This window comes from Vulpes lagopus, chromosome 18 (assembly GCF_018345385.1).
Source record: "Vulpes lagopus strain Blue_001 chromosome 18, ASM1834538v1, whole genome shotgun sequence".
NCBI classification, from domain to species: Eukaryota; Metazoa; Chordata; class Mammalia; order Carnivora; family Canidae; genus Vulpes; species Vulpes lagopus.
The window spans coordinates 39,770,130-39,796,704 of NC_054841.1; the positions used below are offsets into that span (position 1 = coordinate 39,770,130).

At 36.8% G+C, this 26,575-nt stretch overlaps 1 protein-coding gene across 2 annotated transcripts in view; it reads left to right on the plus strand.

Annotated features, from left to right (window-relative positions):
• MACROD2 (mono-ADP ribosylhydrolase 2) overlaps positions 1 to 26,575 on the plus strand; it is a 1,912,080-nt gene that overhangs the window by 638,619 nt on the left and 1,246,886 nt on the right. For both annotated transcript variants that reach the window (XM_041733514.1, XM_041733515.1), the window contains exon 5: positions 3,889 to 4,005. In XM_041733514.1, the coding sequence (XP_041589448.1) occupies positions 3,889 to 4,005 (117 nt within the window). The remainder of the gene's footprint in view (positions 1 to 3,888; positions 4,006 to 26,575) is intronic.

Below are 26,575 nucleotides of genomic sequence, written 5' to 3' on the forward strand. Positions count from 1 at the left end.
AGCAAACTTCAGTGCTGTTTGGAGGAAGATAATTTAAAGCCTTTACAACTGATTTACAATGTTTATATGTCATCAGTAATCACTGGACATGCAAAGAAACAAGAAAATGTGACCCAGAGTCATGGGAAAAATCAGTTAATATAAACAAATTCATAGCTAACATAGATATTGGAATTGACAGATAGGATGTTCAAACCACAATCCAGAATCTGTGAAGGCATTTTGGTAAAAAGAGGGTGAGGAGAGGGGAAAATTCAGGAGTGTTCTGAAAACTATAAGTAAAAGAACCAAAAAACCAAATGAAAATCTTAATATCTAAAAAATAAATCTCTGAAATTAAAAAGAAAAATTGGGTAGGACTAACGGCAGATTTAATACAACTCAGTAATAAAAAAGATAATAAAAATTAGCAAAAGATGAGCAGACACTTCCAAAAAGAATATATATGAATGGCCAATAAGCACTTGGCAAGATACTTAACATCATTAATCATCAGGGAATTGCAAATTGAAATCACAGTGAGATACCCCTCTATTTCCATTGGAATTGCTAAAATTAAAAAGGCTGACAACACCAAAACATTATCAAAACTTGAACCCCCAAACTTTTCTGGAGGTATATATTAATTGGTATAATCACTTAGGAAAACTGGTATTAGTTCTTTATAAAGTAAAATATATGCTGATGTAGCAATTTCATTCATAGTTATATGTGCAATAGGAATGAAAACATAAAGCCACAAAAGGACTTGTACAACCATGCAAATTTATTCACAATAGCTAAAAACTGCAAATATGCCACTGCTATTCATAGATGAGTAGATAAGAAGTTATGGTATTTTTCAACAGGGGAATATTACTCAGGAATAAAGAGGAATGAAGTATTATTGTATGCAACAACACAGATGAATCTCAAAAATAAGCTGACTGAAAGAAGCTAGTCCCCACTCTGCATCTCTTATATGAAGTTTGAAGTTATGTAATAGGCAAAACTTAGCCAGGGTGATCAGAATCAGAAAAGGGGCTCTCTGTGTGGCGTTAGAAGAGAAATTGGATGGAAAGGGCACAAGAGAACATTTTGGATTGATGGAAACATTCTGCATCTTTATTAGTGTCATGATTACATGAGTATATACATTTCTTAAAACTCATCAAAACTGCACATTTGAAATCTGTGCATGTGATTGTGTGACCTTTATAATTCATAAGCATAATTGATGAGAACTGAAAAACAGCATAGTATGATGGTTCAACAGGCCACATGTAGGGATTGAGGTAAGACTACCTGGATTCAGTCCTGAAGACAGTGAATTATAGTGGGTAAAGGTATGGTTGCTACATCAGACAAACCTGAGGTTTTGAATCACATTGCCAATATTTTGTGAATATTGGTAGGTTACTAGCTTTTTCTAAGCTTCATAAAATGAAGACAATAAAATCAGTATCTGCTGGTAAGGTTAGCCTCAGTATAGTGGCTGGCATATAGATGCACTCAAGAAATTTAAGCTGAAGTCATTATTATTAGATAGCTCTTCAGCCATTCTTTCATTGCTCTATTCATGAATGCTGGTATAACATGAAGATTTTGAGAATTAGATATCCACAAACTGCATTATACTGCAATCTAAATAATGCAGACAATATTTGACAGCATATGATTAAATACACTAGCAAATCCTATTTAATTATCCATTTCAAACTAAGTAACTAATTATCTCTTTGCCAAGAAAAAATGTTCAATTCAAAACACTTCTCTTGAAGATCTTGTAAAAAAAATTCAAACATAAGTTAGGACTTTTTCCAATAGTCTCACTCTTGTTTCCCATCTCATAATCACTTTTTATATTTTGATGTATCTTTGTGGTACATATATGTGTGTATACATAAATGTATCTAAGTGTGTATATGTATAACTTTGTAAGCAAAATTGTGGCTATATGATTTACATACTCTTCTAAACCTGACATTTCACTTAGAAATCTTTCCATGTTTAGGACTATTTACATATAGAGTTGGCCCATTCTTTTTAACAGCTGCATAATAGGATTACACTGGTGGACTTTATCTGACTAGCTCTCCATCTGAGTAGGTTCAAGTTTCCATTCTTATAAACAACTTTGACATTCTTATAGCTTTTACACTTGTGTTAATTATTCCACAGAATAAATTTTGTTTTAAAAAATTTTATTTATTTATTCATGAGAGACACAGAGAGAGGCAGAGACACAGGCAGAGGGAGAAGCAGGCTTGCTGTGGGGAGCCTGATGTGGGACTCTATCTCTGGACCTTGGGATCACTCCCTGAGCCAAAGGCAGATGCTCAACCACTGAGCCACGCAGGTGCCTGGACAGAATAATTTTTTTTTTAAAGAAAGTATAATTGCTAGTGAAAGAGTTTGAACAAAATTTATCAAGCTTTTTTTTTTAAGAGACAAATTGTATATGTGAGTATGTGTATTACTGAACAGTGAAAGAATATGCATTGGAATGTTGAAGATTCTCTGGATCAATTACATGGTGTGTGGACTATGGAGAGAGGGGGGCATCTTTTGACCTCTTATACCCTGGTTTATTTTCATACCCCCACTTACTATTACTCTCCCCCTCTTTGTCTCTTTACCTTCATTTAGCAGTCTTGCATTTCCTTTCAGTCAAGAAGCTGATTCAACAGCAACTAAGAACCCATGTTTTCAATTTCCTAATTTATATGCATATGATCTTTGAGCCTTCCCTCTGTGCACTCATACCCGCTCCATCCAGTCATATAAAGTTTTAATTTCCCACAGCATCAGATTTGTGTTTTCAGGGCAGCCTGGGTGGCTCAGTGGTTTAGTGTCGCCTTCAGCCCAGGGCCTGATACTGGAGACTCGGGATCAAGTCCCATGTCGGGCTTCCTGCATGGAGCCTGCTTCTCCCTCTGCCTGTGTCTCTGCCTCTCTCTCTCTCTCTCTCTCTCTGTCTCTCTCTCTCTGTTTCTCATGGATAAATAAATAAAATCTTAAAAAAAAAAAAAAAGATTTGTTTTTTCAAAAGGCAAGTCTCACTGTGTAGGCCAGATGTGAAGGCGGGGGGGGGGGGGGGGGGGGGGGGGGGGTGAGAGGTCAGAGGACTGATGAGACTTGATTGGTGAAAGGCAGAAAGCCCTTCCTTTAGTGGAGGTAAGGCAAGGGCAGCCGGAGTTCTTGGCTTAGTCCCTTCAGGTGAGTGAGGGTGGTTTTCTGGGTGTTTACTAAGAACTAAACTACCCTTGCCCATCATCTAGTGCCCTGTCAGATACCCTGCAGAAACACAACTCTGTTTGTGTCATCCTATTGGGGGAGGAGGAACTCAAAGGTCTGGTTCTTTTTTGAATGGCTAATTAATTCTACTCTGTTTTGAGGTGAGTACAGATGTTTTAGATGCTGTTCTTACTTCCTTCTTGACCTTTTTCTTCTTTAACCTGTGGTATGTTGGAGGCAATACTTACCAGCTTGCGAGACAGAATTGTTAGCTTTTGTTTCACACTCTGTGTTCAGTACATTGAGCTGATAGTTTGATATTGGATATTGGATATTTACACATTTGGTATTGGAAAATGCTACAAATCAGGGATTCCTCCATCCCAAAAGAAACTCTGGTTTAATGTTTACCAGCACACTACATGACTTCTATAACCCTACTATCTCTGCTCAACACACACACACACACACACACACACACACACACACACACACAAGAAAACAGTGTTTGACGGATTGGACAACATAGGTTTTCTTCCATGAGGCTAAAGTGATTTTCAAGAGGAACAAATTGAGTTCCTTTTCTCTTCCTGTCTTGGGTTTTGCATTTAATTCCGAAAGAACAAATATGAGCTAACTTTTTTTTTCTCTCTCTCTCTCTGTCTCTCCTAGTGGATGGCTGTATTCACAGAGCAGCTGGCCCCTGTTTACTGGCTGAATGTCGTAACCTGAACGGCTGTGAAACTGGACATGCAAAAATCACATGTGGCTATGACCTGCCTGCAAAATGTGAGTACAACTTTTTTGAGCACTATTTCAAGATCAGGTAGGCACACGTATATTGTTTTATTCCAAAGTGTATAAGTGGAAAAGGAAATGGTAGTGGTGATATTTAATTAAATGTGCTTATATTCAGATTTTGTACTTAGCACTAATATGTGTGTTCCAAATATTTCTTCAAATTTATATGTATAATATGTAAGTGTAGGTGATTTTTGTTCAGGTCTTCGACAGAGCATCTCTGAAACAGAGAAATAAAAATATGAGCAAAATATACATTATAGTATTTAACTGCCATGGAGTGACAGCTTCTGGAAATGATGCCAATTTCTTATTCCTTGTTCAGGTTTCTTGATTGTGGATGTGTTTAGAGCAAAGGAGATCAAAGTGATGTATTGTGTTTTCAGCTGCCATGTAAAGGCTGATTGGCAATTACAGCCAAGGCATCTGTCACACTTTGCTTTCAGGAAAAGCCAATGGAATGTGGTTGTCAGTGTGAGAATGTATTTGCTCTTTGAATGTGGAATGGTCAAAATTTCCATTATATTTGAATAGAGAGAAGTATTGCATTTGATTGACCTTGTTGCCTAGTCATTTAGCCAACTGAGTGGTGTTGTGTGGAATAAAAATACTGAGAGAGAAGCTGGTTAAAGGCACAGATTTTTTAATCACATAATCTTCAGGGGTTAGCAGGTGGAGGTAAAGGGTTTCATTGCACTGTTAAAGTGTTCATTGATCTGGAAATTGGGACACCAATTAATTGTTTATTCTATTCATCTGCTTCTTTGATATTGCCTGGGTCTGTGAATACCTTTTATATAAAAGTGAAGCAAGTTTTTGTTTTTCTTTTTTTTTTCAGTGGCGAAAACGTGACTAATAAAATATAATACAATATGTAGGATACTTGTTGGGTTCTGTATAAACACATTGTGTGAGAATGAATTTCCTATGGATATGTGTGACTGGAGAGATGGTGTGTTATATTTTAAAGATTACTTTAAAGAATGTTTAAATCTGAGATTTTCTATTAAGTGTAATATATTTAAATGATATTTTTTCTTTATAAACATTATAATACTACATTCTATATTTCTCAGAGGGTTCTAGTGAAAGTATATCAACTATATACCATTTAATTTTTTCTTTCAATGACTTCTCACTTCTTTCTTTCTTTCTTTCTTTCTTTCTCTTTCTCTCTCTCCCTTTTTCTTTTCTTCTCTTTTCCTTTTTCTTTTCTTTCTGTTTTTACTTTGTGTGAAAGAGTCAAATCATGTGCCAAATGGCCCCTTTCTCCCACTTGAGATGTGTACTTATGTCAAATAAAGTCCTTTGTGTACCACAGTGTTTCAAACAGTTCTCCCTCTAAGTTAGAAAACCTGAGTATTAAAGGTGGTTTCCCTTTCCAGGATTAGATGTATCTGTGTTTACAAATACCAGTCTTTTTTTTTTTCTTTTTGACACCATACCACCTTTGTGATATGGCTAATTGATACCACCCTGAGAGCAAGCAGATTATTGATTATTTCCAGACTTGTATCTGTCTTTAAACTAAGGAATAAGGCTTGGTTTTCTACTACTTTACTACCTTTTTTTCTTGTGTATTAAAGCACAAATAAGAAATTCTCTAACTCTGAGATTTCTGAAGGCAGATAACCTCAGTATCACTAAAGATAAATAAAATGATGGCTTTAGTATGTGAGTTAATGCCATGATGGTTTTATCTTATGTGCTTGCTTCTGTATGACATCCCTCTAAGTTGTCTAGCTTAGCTTAGGGTTGCTGAGGAGGTATGAAGATCAATAACACCAATACCTGTGCTTGAGGAGTTTCATGATTGAGTCATATCTCTGAGCTAAGGTGTGGCTTTCCTGGGCATCCCAGACGAACTGAGTCTTTGTGGCACAAGACTCTAGTGAACTAAAGTCAGTCTTCAGGACTTGGTACTCAATCTGTGTGAGCTGAGATACTGAGAGCCTTATACACATTCAAGTCACTTTCCTCATCCCATAGGGTACATGTAGTCAAAAGAAAAATCATCCAGCAGTATAGAAAATACTAGACTTGGGATGGCAGTGCCACCTCATAAAAATCACACACATGAACTACTTGTGAATAAGTCTTGGTATTTATCTATATTTTGAAAGATTATTGATCTATATTAGAAACATAAAGAAAAGCAAAGAAAGCAATAAAGCAATGTGGAAATGAGTAATAATAGCTTACATCTGTATGCCACTTTATAGTTTTCCATGGTACTTTCACAAGCCTTTATATTTTAAATTATATTTTATGACATCATGTGTGTGTTCATTTTCCCTTTTCCTATCCCTGAAAGATGTTTTTCTTTCTCATCAATTTGGTTCATCCATTTCAGAGTCATTAAAAATCCACAGATGTGCTTTTGTAGAGAGAGAATGAAAGGAGCTCATTACATACTGTTTGGGTCATTTTCCCCCTCCATATTTAATAATTCCATGACAGTTTGACAGCAGAACCTAGTTCCTATCTGTCCTCTGTGACAGCAGGTTTATCATTATGGGGTACTAAAGCCAGTCATCCAGCCACCAATGTTAATATCTTCATGCATCAGCAATTTATTTGGAAAATGCTATTGTCTAGGTTACAGATAAACTTGGTAATTTTGGACTGGTCTTTGCTTCTTTTATGCTTGCTAAGTTAATCTATTCATAAATGCTTGTATTTGAATTAATCATATTTGTAGTGTATATTCTGTGACTCATTATAATTGTTGGAAAGATAAGCCTCAGAGATTTAGTTTATTCCTTATTGTTTTGATGTTTTGATTTCTTTTGATGTAGAATCTCCAATCGTTCTTTTCAAAAGTAATCTTAAGAGTGGAAAGAATATTAGCGAATATTTCATTACAGGTGATTGCTGAAGAAATGACTTAAGAAGTAGATTAAGAACTGTTTATACAAGGATCCCTGGGTGGCTCAGCGGTTTAGTGCCTGCTTTTGGCCCAGGGCGCGATCCTGGAGTCCCACGATTGAGTCCCACGTCGGGCTCCTTAAATGGAGCCTACTTCTCCCTCCTCCTGTGTCTCTGCCTCTCTCTCTCTCTCTCTCTCTCTCTCTCCACGTCTATCATAAATAAATAAATAAATCTTAAAAAAAAGAACTGTTTATACAGTTGGACCTTTTGAGACCTTCTCTTTTACGATATTGAATTCATAATAAAATTGAGATTTCCATAGAGTTTTAGAAGCTTATCAACATGTAGAACTTTTCTGTTCATGCTATCATCATTCTACCAGCCCATGGTCAGCTTCATGTGGGAGAAGCTCATCTATCAGAGTCACAGTTTTACTGTCAATATCTAGTACAGTGTTTCCTGAATATGTGCTAAATTAATGTGAATGAATGAGTGATCAGATGATTGGTTTTAGAGCTTTTCACCTGGAAAATAGCTTTGCGAGTGCTTCCTCTACTAATTCTTTCCCTCCTGCAATGCATTCTGCCCAGTGCTGGTAGATTAATATTCCCAAATTCAGAGTGCTCATAATTGTTTGTAAGATTCTAAATGATGTGACCCTCCTTACATCTCTGACATCATCTCCCTCTATCTTCTTCCTTGCTCACACAGGTTGCTTTGTTGACCTGTAATGTATTCGCATTAGCTTTCCTCCTGCCTGGAATTTTATTCTTCTGCATACCTATGTGGCTTGCTCTCTCACCTATTTCTTTTTTTTTTTTTTTTTCTCTCTCACCTAGTTCAAACCTTTGCTCAAAGGTAACCTCCAGTATCGTCCTAATGAACCTGTTTGTAATTACTTTTCTGTTTTAATCATAATTGCTTATCTGTAGTATTTAACCTTCAAATACCTGGTATCATTTAGTTTTTTTGTCTATCTCCCCCTATGAAAATGGGGGCAGATATTTTTTTCTGTATCTTTTTCACTTATTGCTGTGTCCATACAGGTTAGAAAAATGTTTGGCACATAACGGGCTCAAAATTTGCTTGTTGAATGAATGAGCAAAACCTAACTCCACTCCTCAAAATCCTTGGATGGGTCTTTCTTTAAACACAGACTTGTTAGCCTGATTACCTTTGCCCTTCCATCATTTACTGCCATATCCTGAACTAATAACCTTTTTCCTGATCTGAACTGCTGACAGTGGTGTGCCTGTGCTTGGGCTCTGTATTTGGGGCCATCTAGAAAGCTCTTTGCCCCTTTCTTGTCTTCCAGAAGTCAGCTCAAATATTACTTCTGTCATGAAACAAGTCTTCCTTATCAACTCAGCTAAAGCACCTTCTTTTTCCTTCAAACTCGTGAATACAGCTTGTTAACATTTTTTCACTACTTTTTATTATTATATATACAAGCTTTCCACCTATCATTCCCTTGTGTATAATGGGTACTAGAGAAACATCTACTGAACGAATTACTTGTTAAAGGTGGAAGATTTGTTGATAATTGACAATGGGTAAGATGTAAAAGACAATTTATGTTAATATCCCTGAGAAATGATGAAATTAGTGTTAATTATCCCTTGGGTTTTTTAAATCATATTTTAACATACATCTAACATCTAATTCCAAAGTGTCTTGTTTAAGGATTTACTATTAATGGAGCTTCTCTTAAAGGTGAAAAAATATAAATAAAGAAACCATATCAACTTTATTTAATGACTTTCAGCATACCGTACATGTTTCTTCTATTTCTTGATAATGCTCAATTTTTAAGCTTTAAGGCTGAATAATCATGGATGATAAATGGAAAAATATTAAAATCTGTATATAAAATGGTAGAATCTGTTTCTTTTATTCTTTCCATTTAATCTTTGGAAGATATAAAAGAGTTATTTTAGCATCCAGCTCACAGATTTTTATTAATCATTTGAAAGGAGACCGTAGGGTGAGAGACCATAGTATAGTATGCTTGAATATCATAGAATGATATGAATCAGAATCCTCATTCTATTCCCAGGTGCAATAATAATCAGATGATAGTAGCTTAAAAGGTACTGTTGATAATAATTAATACTTCTCCTATGCCCTTCATCAAGAAATCATAGGACTTTGAAATTTTAGCTAGTTCATCAGTCCTTTTGAAATTTCTGTGTGAAGTAACATGGCAAGTAATGGTATTTTCTTTCAACACAAAGGTAGAGTGACTAAATTTGTTGCTCCCAGTAACAAACTATGTCATGTTAGGGGCACGGCAGATAACTCAAGCGTCACTTAGATAGGGTGAGAGTCTATGGCAGGTGTTGACCAAGGCCTGCTGCCTCTTTTTTAAAAATAAAATTTTATTAGAATACAGCATTTGTTTGCATATTGTCTGTAGTTGCTTTCATGAGTAGTTGCACAGGAACTGTGTGGCCAAAAAGCCTGGAACATTTACCATTAGGCCCTTTACAAAGGGAATTGCCAATTCCTGGTCTTTGGCAATCCCTATTTTTTTTTTTTTAATAAAGAAGGAAGCTGATTTTCAGAGAACTTAAATATGTATTGAGTTTTATTGAATGTATGTGATTTAGATCCCTATTGACAAAAGTGGGACTAAAATACCTGCCATCTATTTCTTGGGGCAGCTTTTGCTTTTGTTGCCTCAATTGAACGTCACCTTGGGAGGATGATCTGAAGCCTTTTAAATCTTTTAAATTATAAGGCCACCTTGAAAAAATACCTTGAAAAAATGGTCATTTTTCTCAGTAGGGCCAGAACTGGAAAGTGAATAAGTCAAGTCTCTGAAGGGAGAGTTAATTCAAACCACCAAAGTATTAGGCAATAAATCTTTATTCCTTGCTTCCTTCAGGGGTGGTAGCTAATATGCTGAAAGGGAGCCTGTAGTCCTGAGTAAATTCAGTTTCTAGAGTAGGTAACTCATAAGATGATTCTGAGTTAGTCCTCTGCAACGCATGACCTGATTTCAGCCATCATGGGCTCCACCAGCAGGTGTCTGATTGTGAAGGCAGTGGAGTGGGCATGCTGTCAGAATATGACTCTGCCAGGTTTTGATGGAGATCTAAGGGCCCTCATAAGCCCCTTCCATAATTAAATGACTTATATTACACAAAGAGAAAAATGGCTTTTGAAGAACATAAAACCATCTTCCTTCCTAAAGAGAGACATGGGGTTGTTCCTCTTAAAACCAACCCTGATTGGCTCATTTTCCTTAAGTGCTTTAGCCATTTAATTACTATTTGAATCTATTTCTTCATAATTACCACCCCTTTCCTTTATATTAAGCAGTTTTATATATTTTGTCTCCTTAGTGATCCTTATGATGAATGTGGAAGTGAAAAGGACAGGAAGATTGTAAAACCCAGAGTAGTGGTTCACAAAATGCACTCCTTGGAGCTGCAGCAGCACCGGGGATTTGTTAGAGATGCAGATTCTTTTTGCCCCACCCCAGATCTACTGAATCACTTTGTGGTTTAATAAGCTTTCTATATGAGTGATGCAAGTTCAAACCTGAGCATCTCTGACCTGGACATTAGTGGAATTCTGAGCAGAGCCCTTTGCCTTTTGATTCCTTACCCTGGATCCCTTATGTTACAACATAGGCATCCTTTTGAGTTGTGGAATAGGGCTTTCTTTGAAGAGAACTGAGACATGCTCTTCTTTTCCTTTGTGGCATGTTCATGGTTAGTATTTGTTTACTTGTTTATTGCCTGACTTCTCAAACAGAATAACAGTTTAAAGAGAGAGAAGTCCTATCAGTCTCATTCACCCCTGATATCCTTAGTATCTTACATAGTATCCAGAACCAAGTTCAGGGTTTTTGATACACACTTACTGAAGGAATTAATGAAGTCATCCTCTTTGTAATAGTGATAGGTGCCACTGCAGGAAACAAACCAAGAAGACACTAAGAAAGGACTACATGATTCCAGAAATCTGCAGAGCTAGTACTGCTACCATTGTAGCATCTCCATTATCCTGTCACCAACCATGCTGTTTGCTCAGAGACTCTAGTGGTACAAGAAAGCACGTGCTTAACTTGTCCACATGGCACACAGATAACCTACACTTAAATTACTTTCTTTCATCTTCTCTCTCTCTCTTCTTTTTTATCCATTGTAATAATACAAATTTCATCTCCAAGTAACTTTGGGAAGAAGTAACTAAAGTACTCTTATAGTAAACAGTGTCTTAAAAATAACTACGTTTTGGAAGCAGCTAGTATTTACATTGTATTACTAACAGTGTGCAGAAAGCTCCTGTGTTTGGCATGCATTATTTGAGATCTTAGCAGGCCTTCAGAGAACACTGTCCATACCTTCTTTTACCTATGTGATCAATAGGAAATAACAGTAAAAATCAATTCTGGGCAATAATATAAATGAGCTCTTGAAGACAATTCCTGCTTTGAAATAAGTAGTTAGCTGTGACACTGGCATTAACCACAGAGGAGGTAATCAGCCTTTGGATGTGTCTAATCAGAGTTATCAAGTAAAATTAAAAAGAGAGCCGCTGTTGTGCAGGGATAATCATTTTCAGGACTTAAAAGATGAATATTTGAAGGTGTTCTCATAAATTAAAGCCATCAGAATTGCTTTGAGTAATTTGGAATGCTCTGAGGTCAGGCACAAGCAAACAGGTAAGGTTAATCTCAGAGCCACAGTAGTTAATGTGCAGGAATTGCAGAATCATTTATTTAAATAAATAGTGAATGCTGGGTTAAATGAAGATTTTCTTCCATTGCTAAGATGTTCCTTGAGCTATTACTAACCTATATAATTAAATTAAAAAGTAGACAACACATAACAGTTTGTAAATTTATTATCCTTACAGTTAATTATCAACACAAATATTAAATATTAGGCTACATTATGGCTTGATGAGGTGTGTTTCCAATTGAAAATATTGATGAAACCAAGTTCTTCCCTAGAGAATTAAAGATTGAGGGGTACCTGGGTGGCTCAGTCAGTTAAACATCTGCCTTTGGCTCAGGTCATGATCCTGGAGTCCTAGGATTGAGTCCCATGTCAGGCTTCTTACTTGATGGGGAACCTGCTTCTCCCTCTCCCTCTGCTGCTCCCCCTGTTTGTGCTCTCTTGCTCTCCCTCAAATAAAAAAGTAAAATCTTAAAAAGAAATAGAATTAAAAAAAAAAAATTAAAAAAAAAAAAACAAAACAAAACAAAACAAAAAAAAAAAGAAATAGAATTAAAGATTGATTATGTTTATTTTATTTTATTTTATTTAAAAAAAATTTTTTTAATTTTTTATTTATGATAGTCACACACACAGAGAGAGAGAGAGAGAGGCAGAGACATAGGCAGAGGAAGAAGCAGGCTCCATGCACCGGGAGCCGGGTGTGGGACTCAATCCCGGGTCTCCAGGATCGCGCCCTGGGCCAAAGGCAGGCGCCAAACCGCTGCACCACCCAGGGATCCCCTAAAGATTGACTATGGATCAAGAACACTAAATATCAAGGTAGACAGTCTGAAGAGAGGTCTTGAATCCTAGATATTATAAGGTTTGGTCTCTTAATCCCTCTCTGACCCTGAAATTCTTCATCTGTAATTATCTGGGGGTAGTAATATCTACCTTGGGTGAATTTGGTAATATGCAGAACCACTTTTTATCAGGGTAAGATATAATATAGATATATGGCTCTATTATTATTTGTAAAATACTTAGTATATCTCATTTACTTACTCAACCAATGTTTACTGGGTACCTACTCTGAGCTAGTGTTCTTCTGGGATGTAGAAAACTATAGTGAAAAGAGACAGCTTAAGGTTCGAGTACTCTTAAACCTTAGGTTCTTAGCACAGAGAGTCAGATAATAAACACATTCACATAAGTGCAAAGCACCTCAGATCATGGTAACAGATCTGAGGAAGATAAAGAGTGACAACAAAATGGAGAGTGGAGGGGAAGGGCTACTATTCCCACCACCCTGCAGAGATGGTAATGGAGCTGAGAGGTATAAGCTATCTAAGTGAAATTTTTTGCTGGCAAAGTGAAAGAGCTTTACTAAAGGGTTAAGAAGAATTCACCTTGCCTGATATCTAAAATGAGATAGTCCCTGACTTTTTCAACTGTTTTTCCTTGGTATGGATATTAGATTTCAATTCTGACATATGTATCATTTTAATTTTAGTCTAGTTTTGGGGACTAATAAATATTATGCTGCTGCTGGAGTTGGTAGGAATTTTAATGATTATCTCATCTGACTTCCTAATTTTACAGTTAAGGAAACTGAGGCCCAGAAAGATGATTTAACTTTTATTTTCTTTTCATCATAGATAAATATAGTGCTCTGTCTGCTGAAACATAACTGCCTCTCCTGGTCTCTTAGATAATACTAAGTCTCCTATAAGAGATTTTTTTTTCCTATAAGAGTATTATGAGAGTTTAATCAACTATTAAGTGAGAGGATGTAAATGAACATGCTTTTGAAATACTCATTATTTTATATGGTACTCTATTAATAGCTATTTTATATGAGCTACGAATATATGACATCATGAGGTCTACTAGTAACATTTGTGACAAAGATCCATATAAACATATGCAGCAGTGACTGGCATTTGAGAAAATATGGGAATTGCAGATAGGAATTAAGAAAAAATAATCCCATACCATCCTCAAGACTCAGACATTTGCTCCTGCTTCCTTCCAGTATCCTGCTCTCAGAGGAAAAGGAAGGTTTTCAAAAGCCATTTAGATAAACTTCAGATGAGAACTTTATTGGTTTTAAAGATACGTCCACAGTTCTTTGGTATTTCTCTCCCAGAAAAATTAATTCCTCTCCCCTTGTATGTGGCCTGAACTTAATGACTCCTTTCTAGTGAATAGAATATGTCTGACAAGTAGGAATTACTGAGATTAGTTTACAAAAAGACTATGGTTTCAATCTTTAACTCCCATTCTCTCTCAAATCACTCTTTTTCCTAGGGCTGCCACAACAAAACACCACAAATTTGATGACTTAAAACAGCAGTTTATTCTCTCATAGCTCTGGCAGCCAGTGTTCTGAAATCAAGGTGTTGGCAAGACTTTACTCCTTCTGGAGACTCTAGGAGGATATCCATCCTTGCCTCTTCTGGCTTCTCATGGCTCCAAATATTCCTTGGCCTGTAGCAACATAACCCTAATCTTTGCCTCCTTTTTCACATGGCCATCTTCCCTATGCTCTCTGGGTTTTTGTTTCTTTTTATTTTTTCCCTTGTCCCGTGAGGACGCTTGTCAACTTGTCATTAAGCCTACCCTATTCCAGAATGATCTCAAAGTCTTGAGATCCTTAATTACATCCACAAAGACCCTTTTTCCAAATAGGCTCACATTCAGATTCTGGGGCCATGGATATATCTTTTTGGGTTTACCAGTCAATCTACTACATATTCTCTCTGGGTAAAGTCAGCTTACATATTATGAAGTAGCTCTGAGGAGAAGAAAACCTGCTACTGTGTTGTGAAAGAACTCAGCCTCTGAAGAGACTCATAAGGCAAGAACTGAGGTCTACCTGTAACTATATGAGTAAACTTTGAAGAGGATCTTCTGAGATCTGCCAGTAGTCCGTATAGTGAGCTTGGGAGCACATCCTCCACACACAGTTGAGCATTCTGCTGTTCACAACCCTGGTGGAGCTTGACTGCAATATCATGAAAGACATAGAGCCAAAACCAATACCCTCTTAAGTCACTTTCAAATTCCTTTGTGATAACAAATATTTATTCTTTTAAGTTTGGGGTATTTGTTATATAGTAATAGGTAACTAATACAGCAACTATGGCCAAGAAGTTTATTTAACAAGGTGAGCAGCCCACTCACAGAATAGTTGGTGTCTATTTTCTTAGCACATAATCTGCCAGGCTGGGGGACAGGTGAGGTGATGTGCAAGGTGAAAGCAAAAAGAATTTGAGGTAATGTGACAATTAGTGATCTTAAATTTAAAAATGCAGACATACTCCTTACCGTACCTCTTCATAGACAGTATACTACACTGGAAAACTGTTATGAATAGAAATTTGTCATTTTTATATTAAATATTTATATCTTAAATTTATTATATGTTAAATATATATTTATAAAGATAGATAGATTTATAGATTAAAGGCAAAGAGAACTAAATTCAGCTTAGTGAAAAAGTGTTGGGAGAAAAACAACATAAATCTAAACACCCAACTGGGTGTTGATATTTCCCGGAAATTCCTTAAGTGTCCTTAGTCTTTACACTTGTTACTCACATGCTCTTTATTGTTAGGAATTGCTGTTTTAATTTTGAGGGGGAAAATTAATTCAGCCTTTATCCTGTGTGGAAGCTGCAAGCTAAGTGAAGCAGAGGTAGCTTCCTATTTACATCTGTGGCAATGCCCTTCTAAATCTGTTTGCTCTACCAGGTGGTGTGTTTCCCATTAGCTCCTTCATTTGTCAGAACCACCTAGAGTTTGCTCCATTTCTAATCACATGCTATATGTGAAATCCCTATAATTTCCTAAGGCCTTCTGAAGCTTTCTTTTTCCTACCTGTGACATTTTGAGGAAAGATTTATTCCTCCTCTGTATTTATTCTGCTTAGCGAAGATCACTAGAGACAACTTTGACTGTATTTTTGCAAATTTTCTTTCAAATCTTGTCTGTATTGTATTTAGAGTATAGTTACCTATTTGAAAGTCTGCAGAGTGCAAAAGGGCTATCCTAGAAATTCCTTCCATTTACAGGTACTCAGATTTTCCTTTCTTACATGATGGCTTGTAATGCCAAACTTGTCTTTGCTTACTCAGCCAGGTGATTGTGTTCCTGTTTTAACGTCCCTCCTGTGTTTTGGTGTGTCACATGAATACACATATGTATGTCATTTTTCATGTACTCCATTAGAAGTATATCTCATTATGCTGCACACAGGTTTTCATCTGCATTATAATGTTTTATAAGAATGGAATTCAAGGAATTTTTTTTTTTCAGTCTGTGGAGCTGTTTGGAAAGCATTCTGAGAGAGTTTGGGTTTGTGGGTTGCTTGATAGAACTGTGGTGGAGAGTCTGAGGGGATCTCCTGGGAACTCCCAGAAGGCAGGCAGAGGAAAGATAACTGCTGTGCTGGGCAGGCTAGCAGGGCTGGGCCCTCCACCTCCACGCATCCAGGACATATCTTACCCTTTGTTTTAAAATTAAGAGAAGTTATGGTTGCCAAGAATAATGCGAGATTGAGAAACCCCACATCAAAGTGTATCCATCAAAAATGGCCAGGTCTCTGTATGTAGAATATTGCATAGTTGTGAGATCAATTCACGTAGCTATCCACATAGAGGGAGGTGAAGTTTAGAGAACAATATATCATAAAAGAGTTAATATTTCAAACATTTCCTTATATTTCCTGTTGTCCCCAAAGCAGCACTTCTCCATATACCAAATTAACTGGTTGTCATGGGCACCAAAGCTGTTACTTTAAACACAGTATCACACTCTAGGCAACATTCTATTGTTTATGCCTATTTTGAGATTAACCATCACATGGCATTTTTCCCTCTTGTTTTCATTTGTCTTTTACCACTCCATTCAGAAATGATGGGATCAATATTTCAAAGCTTGTATGTGAGTTATATCTATTTATTTTTCACCATGGTATAATAGCAACTTTTTATTCAACACTATCCTTGAGGACATACATTTGGGGACAACAGAGCTTTTGGTAAGAGTCTTACAGTTACCACAAAGCTGTAAAGATATGTAGAAGTAACTCTTTTAGCAAATGAGCCTTTGCTCTCATTAAGGAGTAGGCAAGACATTTTATCCTGTTAAGACTGTATACTTTGCATTTAACAATCTGTCTACCTACCTACCTACAGTAGATAGTGATAAGTGTTTCATTCATTCAGAAAACACTGACTGGTTCCAAAGATATGTGCCAGCTGCTTTGCTTATCTTTTAGAAAAGAATGACGTACAAAACAGATAGGCCCCTCACCCTCATGGAACCTAGTTGAGTTGAGCCGAAATGATTCGCGTGATTTGCTCAAGATCACACAGATGTTTAAGTTATAAAACCTTGCCAGGAATCCAAACTGTCAGATTCTCAGTCTATGGTCCTTTCCTCTTTTCCATGGAGATTTTATTTGGAGGATCTAATAATGAGAAGATCTGATAATGATAACATTCTTGCCTCTTGTTTTCCTAGGCAGTAACCAGTGGAAATGGTCAGTGGGTTCTGATACATTTGTACCGGGAATGGGGAGGAGGTGTATGATGCAGTATAGTTAATGTCTAGTAAATAAATAAATGTCTGTTTTAATGTTACTCCTATACTAGGGTATGTCATATGCTCAAGTCTCTCCCAGGCTAGTATAGAAAATTATTCTAGAAATTATTATTCTAACTTCTAATCAGGGCACAGGCCTTTCTTGACTGGATATGGTATGGCAGCTGCCTGACATTTTCAATGATACATTTTCTTTTTTTTTCCCTCAGGTTTTTATTTAAATTCCAGTTAGTTAATATACAGTGCAATACATATTTCAGGTGTAGAATTTAGTGATTCAAAATTTACATACAACACTTGGTGCTCATTGCAACTAGTGCTCTCCTTACTCCCCCATCAATGATACATTTTCTTTTTATTATTTATTTATTTATTTATTTATTTATTTATTTATTATGATAGTCACACACACACACAGAGAGAGAGAGAGAGAGGCAGAGACACAGGCAGAGGGAGAAGCAGGCTCCATGCACCGGGAGCCCAATGTGGGATTCGATCCCGGGTCTCCAGGATCGCGCCCTGGGCCAAAGACAGGCGCTAAACTGCTGCGCCACCCAGGGATCCCAATGATACATTTTCTAATGACATATAGACCATGTCCCTGTAATCTCTTTGAAAGAGTTTTATGTTCCACACTATTTAAGGATAAGACAGACAGTGATTTGTAAACATTCATTTCAATAATTACTCATAATCTGACATCCATATGTTTTAGGAAGACCTTTTGAATCAATGGGTCCTCAATCAGAATGTCAAACATACATTGTTATACAATATAACAATTAAAACATAGATTAACCAATTAAACATAGATTGATTAGATTTAATTGATTAACCAATTAAACATAGATTGAAAAAAAAATAAACATAGATTGATTTATTACTTATGGTTTTATTGTTTATTTTCCTTAGCAGTGCCTTTTAAAAATAAGATTGACGCATATCTATCAGCATCTGTACCGAGTTATATTTCCCAGACATAAAGCACATGGGTGGAATTCTGGTGGAATCCTTGTCTTATTGTCTGGTGTTATGGCCTATCTACTCTTGTTCCATTTGCCCTGATTTTTGTTTTGTTTTGTTTTGTTTTTCTTAGTGCTTTGTAACTGTGTCTCAAAATTTTGTTAAGCTCTTTGATTGATTGACTTGTGGTACAATCTATTTTGAAGATAGGATTTGGAACTTCCTGAAGTAAGAATAACTTGACTAGAAATATTTAAGTGGGTATCATTCCTGTCTCGAACTTTCTTTCCTTTGATGTCTACATCTCATAAAATGGTTAAGAATTTGGACTTTGAAGTCCAAACATCCTGGGCTCAAATTCAGGCTCTAGATATGGTCAAGTTATGAGACCTCTTTGTACCTCTGTGTTGCCAAGTAGAAGTAAGAATAACTGCACCCTCACAGAAATGTTGATTATGATGAGTTAATGTCAGCATAGCATTCAGAGCACTGCCTGCCTCTGAGTAAATGTTGTATAAGATTAGCTATTTTTAGTAAGGTCATTCCAACCATCTTACCTAAAATCTCATTCCATCGCTCTCTATTCTGTTGCCTGCATTAGCTGACATCTATGTATCTTTTGGTTTATTTGTTAAGTGCTTGTCTCCTCCACTAGACTGTAATCTTCATGAAAGCAGGGACTTTGTTCTCTGCTGTACCTTCAGATCCTAGAAAGGTATTCAGAACTGTTTGTGAATGAGCAGATATATATGCACAGGAAACTTTAATTATGAAAAATTATTAGTAGAGTTACTGGCAGAACTAGCCTAAGAGTACATCTAGTTTCATGCTCTGTTCATTTGCTTTTCTAGTAAGTAAATATGCTAATAATTATAAATAAGCCAGGATAATAGCACCAATATATGAGAAGTTCAAGGTCATATTTGACACTTGATATATCTACCAAGAATGTTTTAGGTGTGCTGCACAACTTTTTCCTATTTTTCAAGACTCTGTAGTTTAAGTAGTAGTATCAGGATGAAATAAAGCAGAGGAAAAGATTTAAAGAACTGTAATGGCCTGGGAACCATGTCCTGGCTTATCTAATTAAAACCTAATGGGTAGACAGTGAGATCCTTTCCCATTGATTTAGAGTCTGTATTCAAAGATGATTTCTAAGCTCAACTTACTATAAAACTTATTAAAATAAAGTGATAAATATATAGGTTTGAAATATGTGAGGAATGACTCTGATTGGGACCACTGGTCTCAGTGCTTACAACTTACATGGTAAATGTGTTAAAAGGGGAAATATTGATGTGTGTTTCCTCTGTGTTCAAACTACTCAGGCTTTATGGGAAATAATAAAGCTTTACAGCTTGTTGTTCACAAATAGGATGCTAGGGACTTGCAGCAACAAGAGAATCTATTTATTATTTTGTGTTAGAGTGATTGGGGCCATCTTCTGCTTTATGAACCCCCAGAGTTCACTGCTGCTTGGGGTAGAGAAGAAAATAGCATGATAGTGCTTAGAGAATATTAATTTGTCATAAATAGAATTTCCTTTTATTACAAGGAAGGTAATTATCTGACCACTAGGCAGTGGAGCAGCATTCATCATTAACCTCAATATTGCCAGATGGAGTAAAGGCACAACCCATCCCATCAGGCTTTTAGGACTTATGATAAAAGGCTTAAAAATACAGATACAGTTTTCTGCTGAGGAATACCCTGTATCCAGAATTTGTAGCATCTTCTTGGTCCTGAGACCATGGCATTCAGGTAGTTTAAAAAAAAAAAAAAAAAAAAAAAAAAAAGAAGGAAGGATGGACCAGGGATATGAGATATGGAGAAGAAAAAAAAAATAGTCATACTAGCATCTTCCCTGCCTTTGGCAAGAATTACATATTCATAGACATTCTTCTTCACCTCCTTTTCCCCAGAGCCACCTAAAAAACAGAAAAGTATCTAGTGGAGCCCCTCCTTCAGCCCCACTCCTATTGAATGTAAGCATGTATTTATTTGTGAAGGCATTTAAGCCAGCCATTTATGTCTTTCTATCTCTCTATTTTAGATAGTCAATTTTTCAATTGCTCATTCCAAGTAGCTACTAAAACTATTAATCTGGAAAAGATATTTCTCTTCTCATTGCTGGATATTAGAGTCTGTAAAGGTTGATCCTTAGTCTGAAGAAATGTGACTCAGTGGTCTAAATTGGTACACTGTCTCCTGGTTCTAGTTCTTTTACAGCACTCTGAGTGTTTACATTTACCACTGGGTGAGCAAAAATCAGTATTCACTTAGTGTCTACTTCTGTCAAGTCTTATTTGCAACCCCCATGGACTACCTGCATCAGTTTCACTCACTAGTTATGTTCAGTGGCCTTCCCCAGGGAATCTACCATATAGCCTGAAATCTCTGTCTCTTTTGTTGGAAGACAGAACAATTCTTATTGGCATTTGTGCCTCAGGGAGGGAATGAAGCAATATGCTGAAATTCAGCCCATCTCTTCATTGCTGCAGGTACCTCTGTATTCACTCATTTGTGGAGCCAAGTCGACACTAAACGAGTGTAGTAGGGATATCTGCTTATCGATTCCAATCACCTTCTGAACCTAGAAGGGACTTCTTCTGACAGGCATTGATGTGTTCCACATTAACACATTCTTTAGATTTCCATAGTGATTTTCACAGATGCTCCATATGGGCATCTCTTTCATAGGCCAGGTTTCCATTGCCCACCTGTCTGTATGGCCAGACCATTGGCTATTGGCCATTCGTTGGTAAAAAACAGAAATGTAGGGGCTTTTTATCTTAGAGCAGCACCAAACTGATTTTTTTTTCACCTTCCTCTATTGGAATTGTTGCCTTCTAAACAGAATATTGTCTATTCACCATGGAACTGCTGTCCACACATTAAGTGGCTCTATGTTGGTTGGTTAAGAGCTGTTTATAGGACACTGTCCAAGTGATGATAGAATCTGGCAGCTCCTCATGCAGTTCTGAAGTTAATCGTAGGGGATATGAGGCTCCCTGCTCATGAATATCTTCTCCTTGCATTCCCCTGTAGCATGTTCCTATATAAACCATTTCTATTTTATTAGGGAACTCATCTGGGCACTGCCTTCCTATCAGAGTATTTCTCTAACATTATGCAACACATTATGTGTATTTCAGGCTTCAAGATTATTTTATGTCATTCAGTCATAAAGGTAATTTCAATTAATATCTAATAGCAAGCTAGTAATTTTCCCTCAAAGGGAAATTCTGTAGTCCAAAGTCCCATAGCTATCTTTGGTGAGGGATTAACTAGCTTTTGCCATAAGCTCCAATCCATACTCCACAATGGGATATTTTATAGAGAATTTGTTCTTATCAGCACTCTGAGTTCTAATCTAAACTGTGTGAGTCTGGGCAATCTTATCCATTCCTATTTAATAGATCCAGTTAATACTGCTTGAGGAACAGATTTGTACACCTTCTCTTTTATAATACTATGTTATGAAAAACATCCCTTAAATACAGTGTCCATCCCCATAATACACTCAGATAGTAGACATGCAACCACTTCTTGTGAAGCCTGTTCAAACATACCAATTCTCTAAACTGTCAGCTTAATCCCCTCAACCCTTACATTTCTAACTGTAGCCTCCATTAGGACTTCATTAACAGGTTTTTACTTTACAGCCTAGGTAGGGGGAGCTTTCCTCAGCCAGACATCATATCCATTCCCATAAAATATTCAGGCCAAGATACAACCTCTTCACATAAAGCCTATTTAAATATTCCAACTTTCATAATCCTAACCTTTACATTTTTATATTCTAAATCTAATTGTAGTCCACTTCCAGGCTTCACCAGTGAGTTTTGGTACCACAGTTCTTGTGGCTTTCCTATCTAGGAAACCCAGTAACTTATCTTCACCTCCGACCATTTTAACCTTATATATATATATATAGCTTTGGGTTTCCAGTGAAGGGTCAATATAGGGGACCTTGCCTTTTTTGCCAATATTTATCTTAACTAATCTACTTGACTGTTGCCCCATGCCATTCCAGGTCTGATTTTTCATTGTAATCTCTGCCTTCTGGCTTTTAAAATTCCTCCAAATTAGAATAAAATAGACTTATTTGGGGCCTTTTAATGTTGGAGGACATGTAGGGAGGCCCTTTGGTCCACCCAGTCTTTAATAGTACTTTATTAAGACCTTTGTTTCTTAAGAGTTAATTTAGTTGAGAGTGAGCCAGAGAGAGAACACAAGTGGGGAGGGACAGAGGGAGAAGCAGGCACCCAGCCGAGCAGGGAGCCCCACACTCCATCTTGGGACTCCAGGATCATGACCTGAGCTAGAGGAAGACACTCAACCAACTAAGGGACCCAGGCACCCCTAAGAGTTTTTTCAAACTCATCAATCTCCATGTTATTCATGCCTTTCCTTAATAACCATCTAAAGATTTGCACCCTTCTGGGATTCCACTCTTGAATTTCCTCTTTCTTTTTCCTTTGTTTCACCACCATTGTTTAGTATATTCACCCCATTTCTTAACCATTTAAAACAATTTCTACCATGCTAGAAGTCCCTTGACCCTTCCCTCTGCCTCTCTGCATTCTCTTGTTGATTAATCTAGTATTTTTATTAGCATCTTTAAGACTAATGAAGGGAAGATGAGACAGCAAATTTGATAAGGCTTCTCAGACTGTTGCTTGATATTGTAGCGGTAAATGGATGTTCATGCAAAAGAGCTCCCTTTAATTGCAGAATTCACGTTGACCTGGATAATGGGCAGATTCAGTAAGTGGTTACCCCAGTTGTCATAAAACCAGTCCCACCTGGTTTAAACATGAAACATATAAACCATCTCATCTGGAGTGTTCCACATGACATTTATAGAGGGACTTGGGCAGTTCCCTTTCTCAGAGTCAATAGATCTTACAGTAGAGTTCATCCAATATACCATGCTGGCTGTTACCTTGGGCATAACTTGTTTGTATCTGGATTATATATAGCCATCTGTGACTATTTTTCATTGAGCTGTGAGTCCTGTACCAACCTAAACATGTTCTTCCACCCTGCAGCATTCAAAACAAAAGAATGTGCCCCTAAATTATCCACTTTCACAACCCATTTTAGTAAAGATTCTTCAAGAACCTGATGGCATAGATCCGCAAAATAAGACAACTCCTTCACAGAATATCCACTGGTTTCAGTAGTTTCATGATTTTGTCATCTTCCCCACCCCCAACATTGACTACCTTCTTGGTAGCCACAGGTATTTTCCATTGTCCTGGTATGATTTTTCCGTTTGTAGGCAGCTTTGAGACTAGTGGCCTTCTCACCACCTCCCAGCTAAAAATTGAGGATTCTGTGATCCTTTCCTCAGATTTGATAATTTGCTAGAATAGCTCACAGAACTGAGGAACACACTCTACCTACTATTACTGATTTCTTGTAAAGGATACAATTCAGAAACAGTCAAATGGAGGAAATGCAGAGGGCAAGATATGGAGTGTATGGAATTGGTCAGTACCCAATGTGGTCAACTTGGAAGTATTCTAAAGTCCATTGTTTAGAGCTTCATTATATAGACATGGTTGACTAAATCACTGGCCATTAATTAACTTAATCTCTAACCCCTTTGCTCCCTGGAGTTTAGAGGGTGGGGCTGACATTTTAACTCTCTAATCACATGGTACCTCTGGTGACCAGTCCTCCCATCCTGAAGCTATTTAAACATCAACTTATGAGTTATAAACTCAGGTATGGTTGAAAGGGGCTTGTTATGAAAAACAGATGTTTCTATCATACACATTACTAGGAAATTCCAGGGGTTTTAGAAGCTCGGTGTCAGGAACCAGAAACAAAGACCAAAGACATACATTTATTATTATTATTATAGCCATCAGTCTCACAACTTAGCTATATTTATGCAAAAATATGCTTAAGTATATGTGCTAATAATACATATCCTCATATCTAAATGAAAACTAATTTCTTTTCTAGAAGGATCTGGTTTTACCACAGAACTTTGAATCTGGAAGTTGGGGTTAACTTATTCTTACATTAAAAGAACATTAGGGGTATTCTTTGAGAGATGCGATTTAACCATGATTTTTTTTGTGTGTGATATATACTCACACTATAGTTTAAGGAAAAGTTATCTTTAGCATCTTATATTCATGTAAAAGTCCTAGGTGCTATTTTTAAGTAAGGTGCCATATAGTATTAAATTACAAAATATTATATACTTTTAGTGTATAATTTTATAGAAATATTTCAGAAATTTAAGTAATAGAGCTTTCAGATCTTAAATATCTAGCATAAGGCAAAACAAAAGTTCCATTTGTGAAGCTGAATATCACTCAATTATTCAGTTATTCTTGGATGTAGATGGGTAAACTTGTTCTTTTACAGTTAGGCCATATGGTGTTCATTTATTTTTCTGTGATAGATGTGCCAGATAGCCAAAACCTTTGCTTATTAGTACCTTAGGGGAAAGAGGATCTGTGACATGTGTACTTATTTTATGCCATTCTATCCACGTTGTACAAAATACATTTAAATAGGGCAACTAAATTGCTTACAGTAGTAAAATATGTTTCCCTCAGTGAATGTTGGTACTTTTTGATGCATGCTGATTTAGGTTCTGACACAGTCATAATCTACATACCAAACATATGCACTTAGCTTTCAAAACAAACTGTCACTGCTGGAGCTTTGGGAGTGAGCTAGTTTGCCAAAACAGTCTCTCCTTCTTCCTCTCCAGAGAAAGGGCTTATCACTGATGGCCTAGGGGCCCTTGTCTTTTAAACTTCAGAGTGAACTTTCCAAGTAACAAAAATGCATCCTGTAGCATGGCAAAAATTTGAGACTCTGACTCATCTTTCTTACTTGTCTTCGATGAGAGGCTGTGGTCATGAGGCTTACAGTTTATTTTATTTTTTTTAAGATTTATTTATTTATTCATGAGAGACAGAGAGAGAGAGAGAGAGAGAGAGAAAGAGGCAGAGACATAGGCAGAGGGAGAATCAGGCTTTCACAGGAACTGGATGCAGGACTCAATCCCAGATCCCAGGATCACAACCTGAGACGAAGGCAGCTGCCCAACCGCTGAGCCACCTAGGCGTCCCAAGGCTTACCGTTTAAAAGATAAACAATAAATCTACTGAAACATTGATATTTAAAACTATACAAAGTAGAAGTAGAAAGCAATGTCATTAATTTTACCATTGCAATGGATGGATAAAAAAAGTATATTAAAAAATGATTTCTATAGTCACGAAGCATTCAGGTTTCTCTTCTATCTTTTGCATTTCTGTATGTCTTTGGTATCTACATATATTTTGCAGACACTTTCTACCTATAACTTTCTGATATTTCAAATGTAGGGATTACATGGTTATTCACCCTTTTTTTTTTTTAAACTTTCATTCTATTTTGAGTCTAAATTGAAGTTTATTAAGGTCTTGTATGTTCTTCCTGTCACTCTTGAATATCTATACTTCTAAAATATGATGTTGGATTCTTGATAACTGTGTCCTTCAAGTTTGCTTCATAGGGTGATGCCACTTGACTGAAAAATCCTCTTGGTAATCCAGTAATTAAATCCTTCTAGCTGAGGCCCAAGAAACATCTCTTGTGTTGAGTGCACTGTACAGTAAATTACATTATAATGAGGTTTTAACTTATTTGTTAGATGATAGAATGGGACTTTTACTGTTGCAAATCATTAGAATTTGATGCTATAAAGCAAGACTTGGTGCTGTGGACAAGAGCTAGTACAATCATGTCTTCTTATAATAATCATATCAATGTATTCAAGGTAGTTTCCCTAAATGGAGAAATACCCTTGTGAAGAAAATGTAAGGCAGTTTCATGAAGCAGGCTGTTGATCAATTTCTGTATGTCACTGAGTTCTGTGTGTCAGGCCCTATTGTAGATACCTATTGTAAAAGTACCTCATTTTTATCTTCAAAGCAACCTTGTGTGATAGATTCCGTTATCATCCCCATTTTATACATGAGGAAAATCAGGCACAGAGAAGTTAAATAACTTTCCTAAGATCTCACAGTTGGTAAGAGAGGAGAGAGAGGATTCTTTTTTTTTTTTTTTTTTTTTTTTAGATTTTGTTTATTTATTCATGAGAGAGAGTGAGAGAGAGAAAGAAAGAGAGAGGCAGAGAAGTAGACAAAGGGAGAAGCAGGCTCCATGCAGGGAGCCCAATGTGGGAATCAATCCTAGGACTCCAGGATCACGCCCTGGGCCACAGGGAGGTGCTAAATCTCTGAGCCACCCAGGGATCCCCTGGAGTGAGGATTCAGACTCAGGCAGTCCTACTCCATAGCTTTGCACTAAAACAAGATTTGATCTCTTCCTTAGGTATGGATATTTGCTTATCTATGAGTTAATTTTATTGATCTTATTTCTTTTTGATTTCCTTCCCTGTTTTATGAAAGTTGATGATAT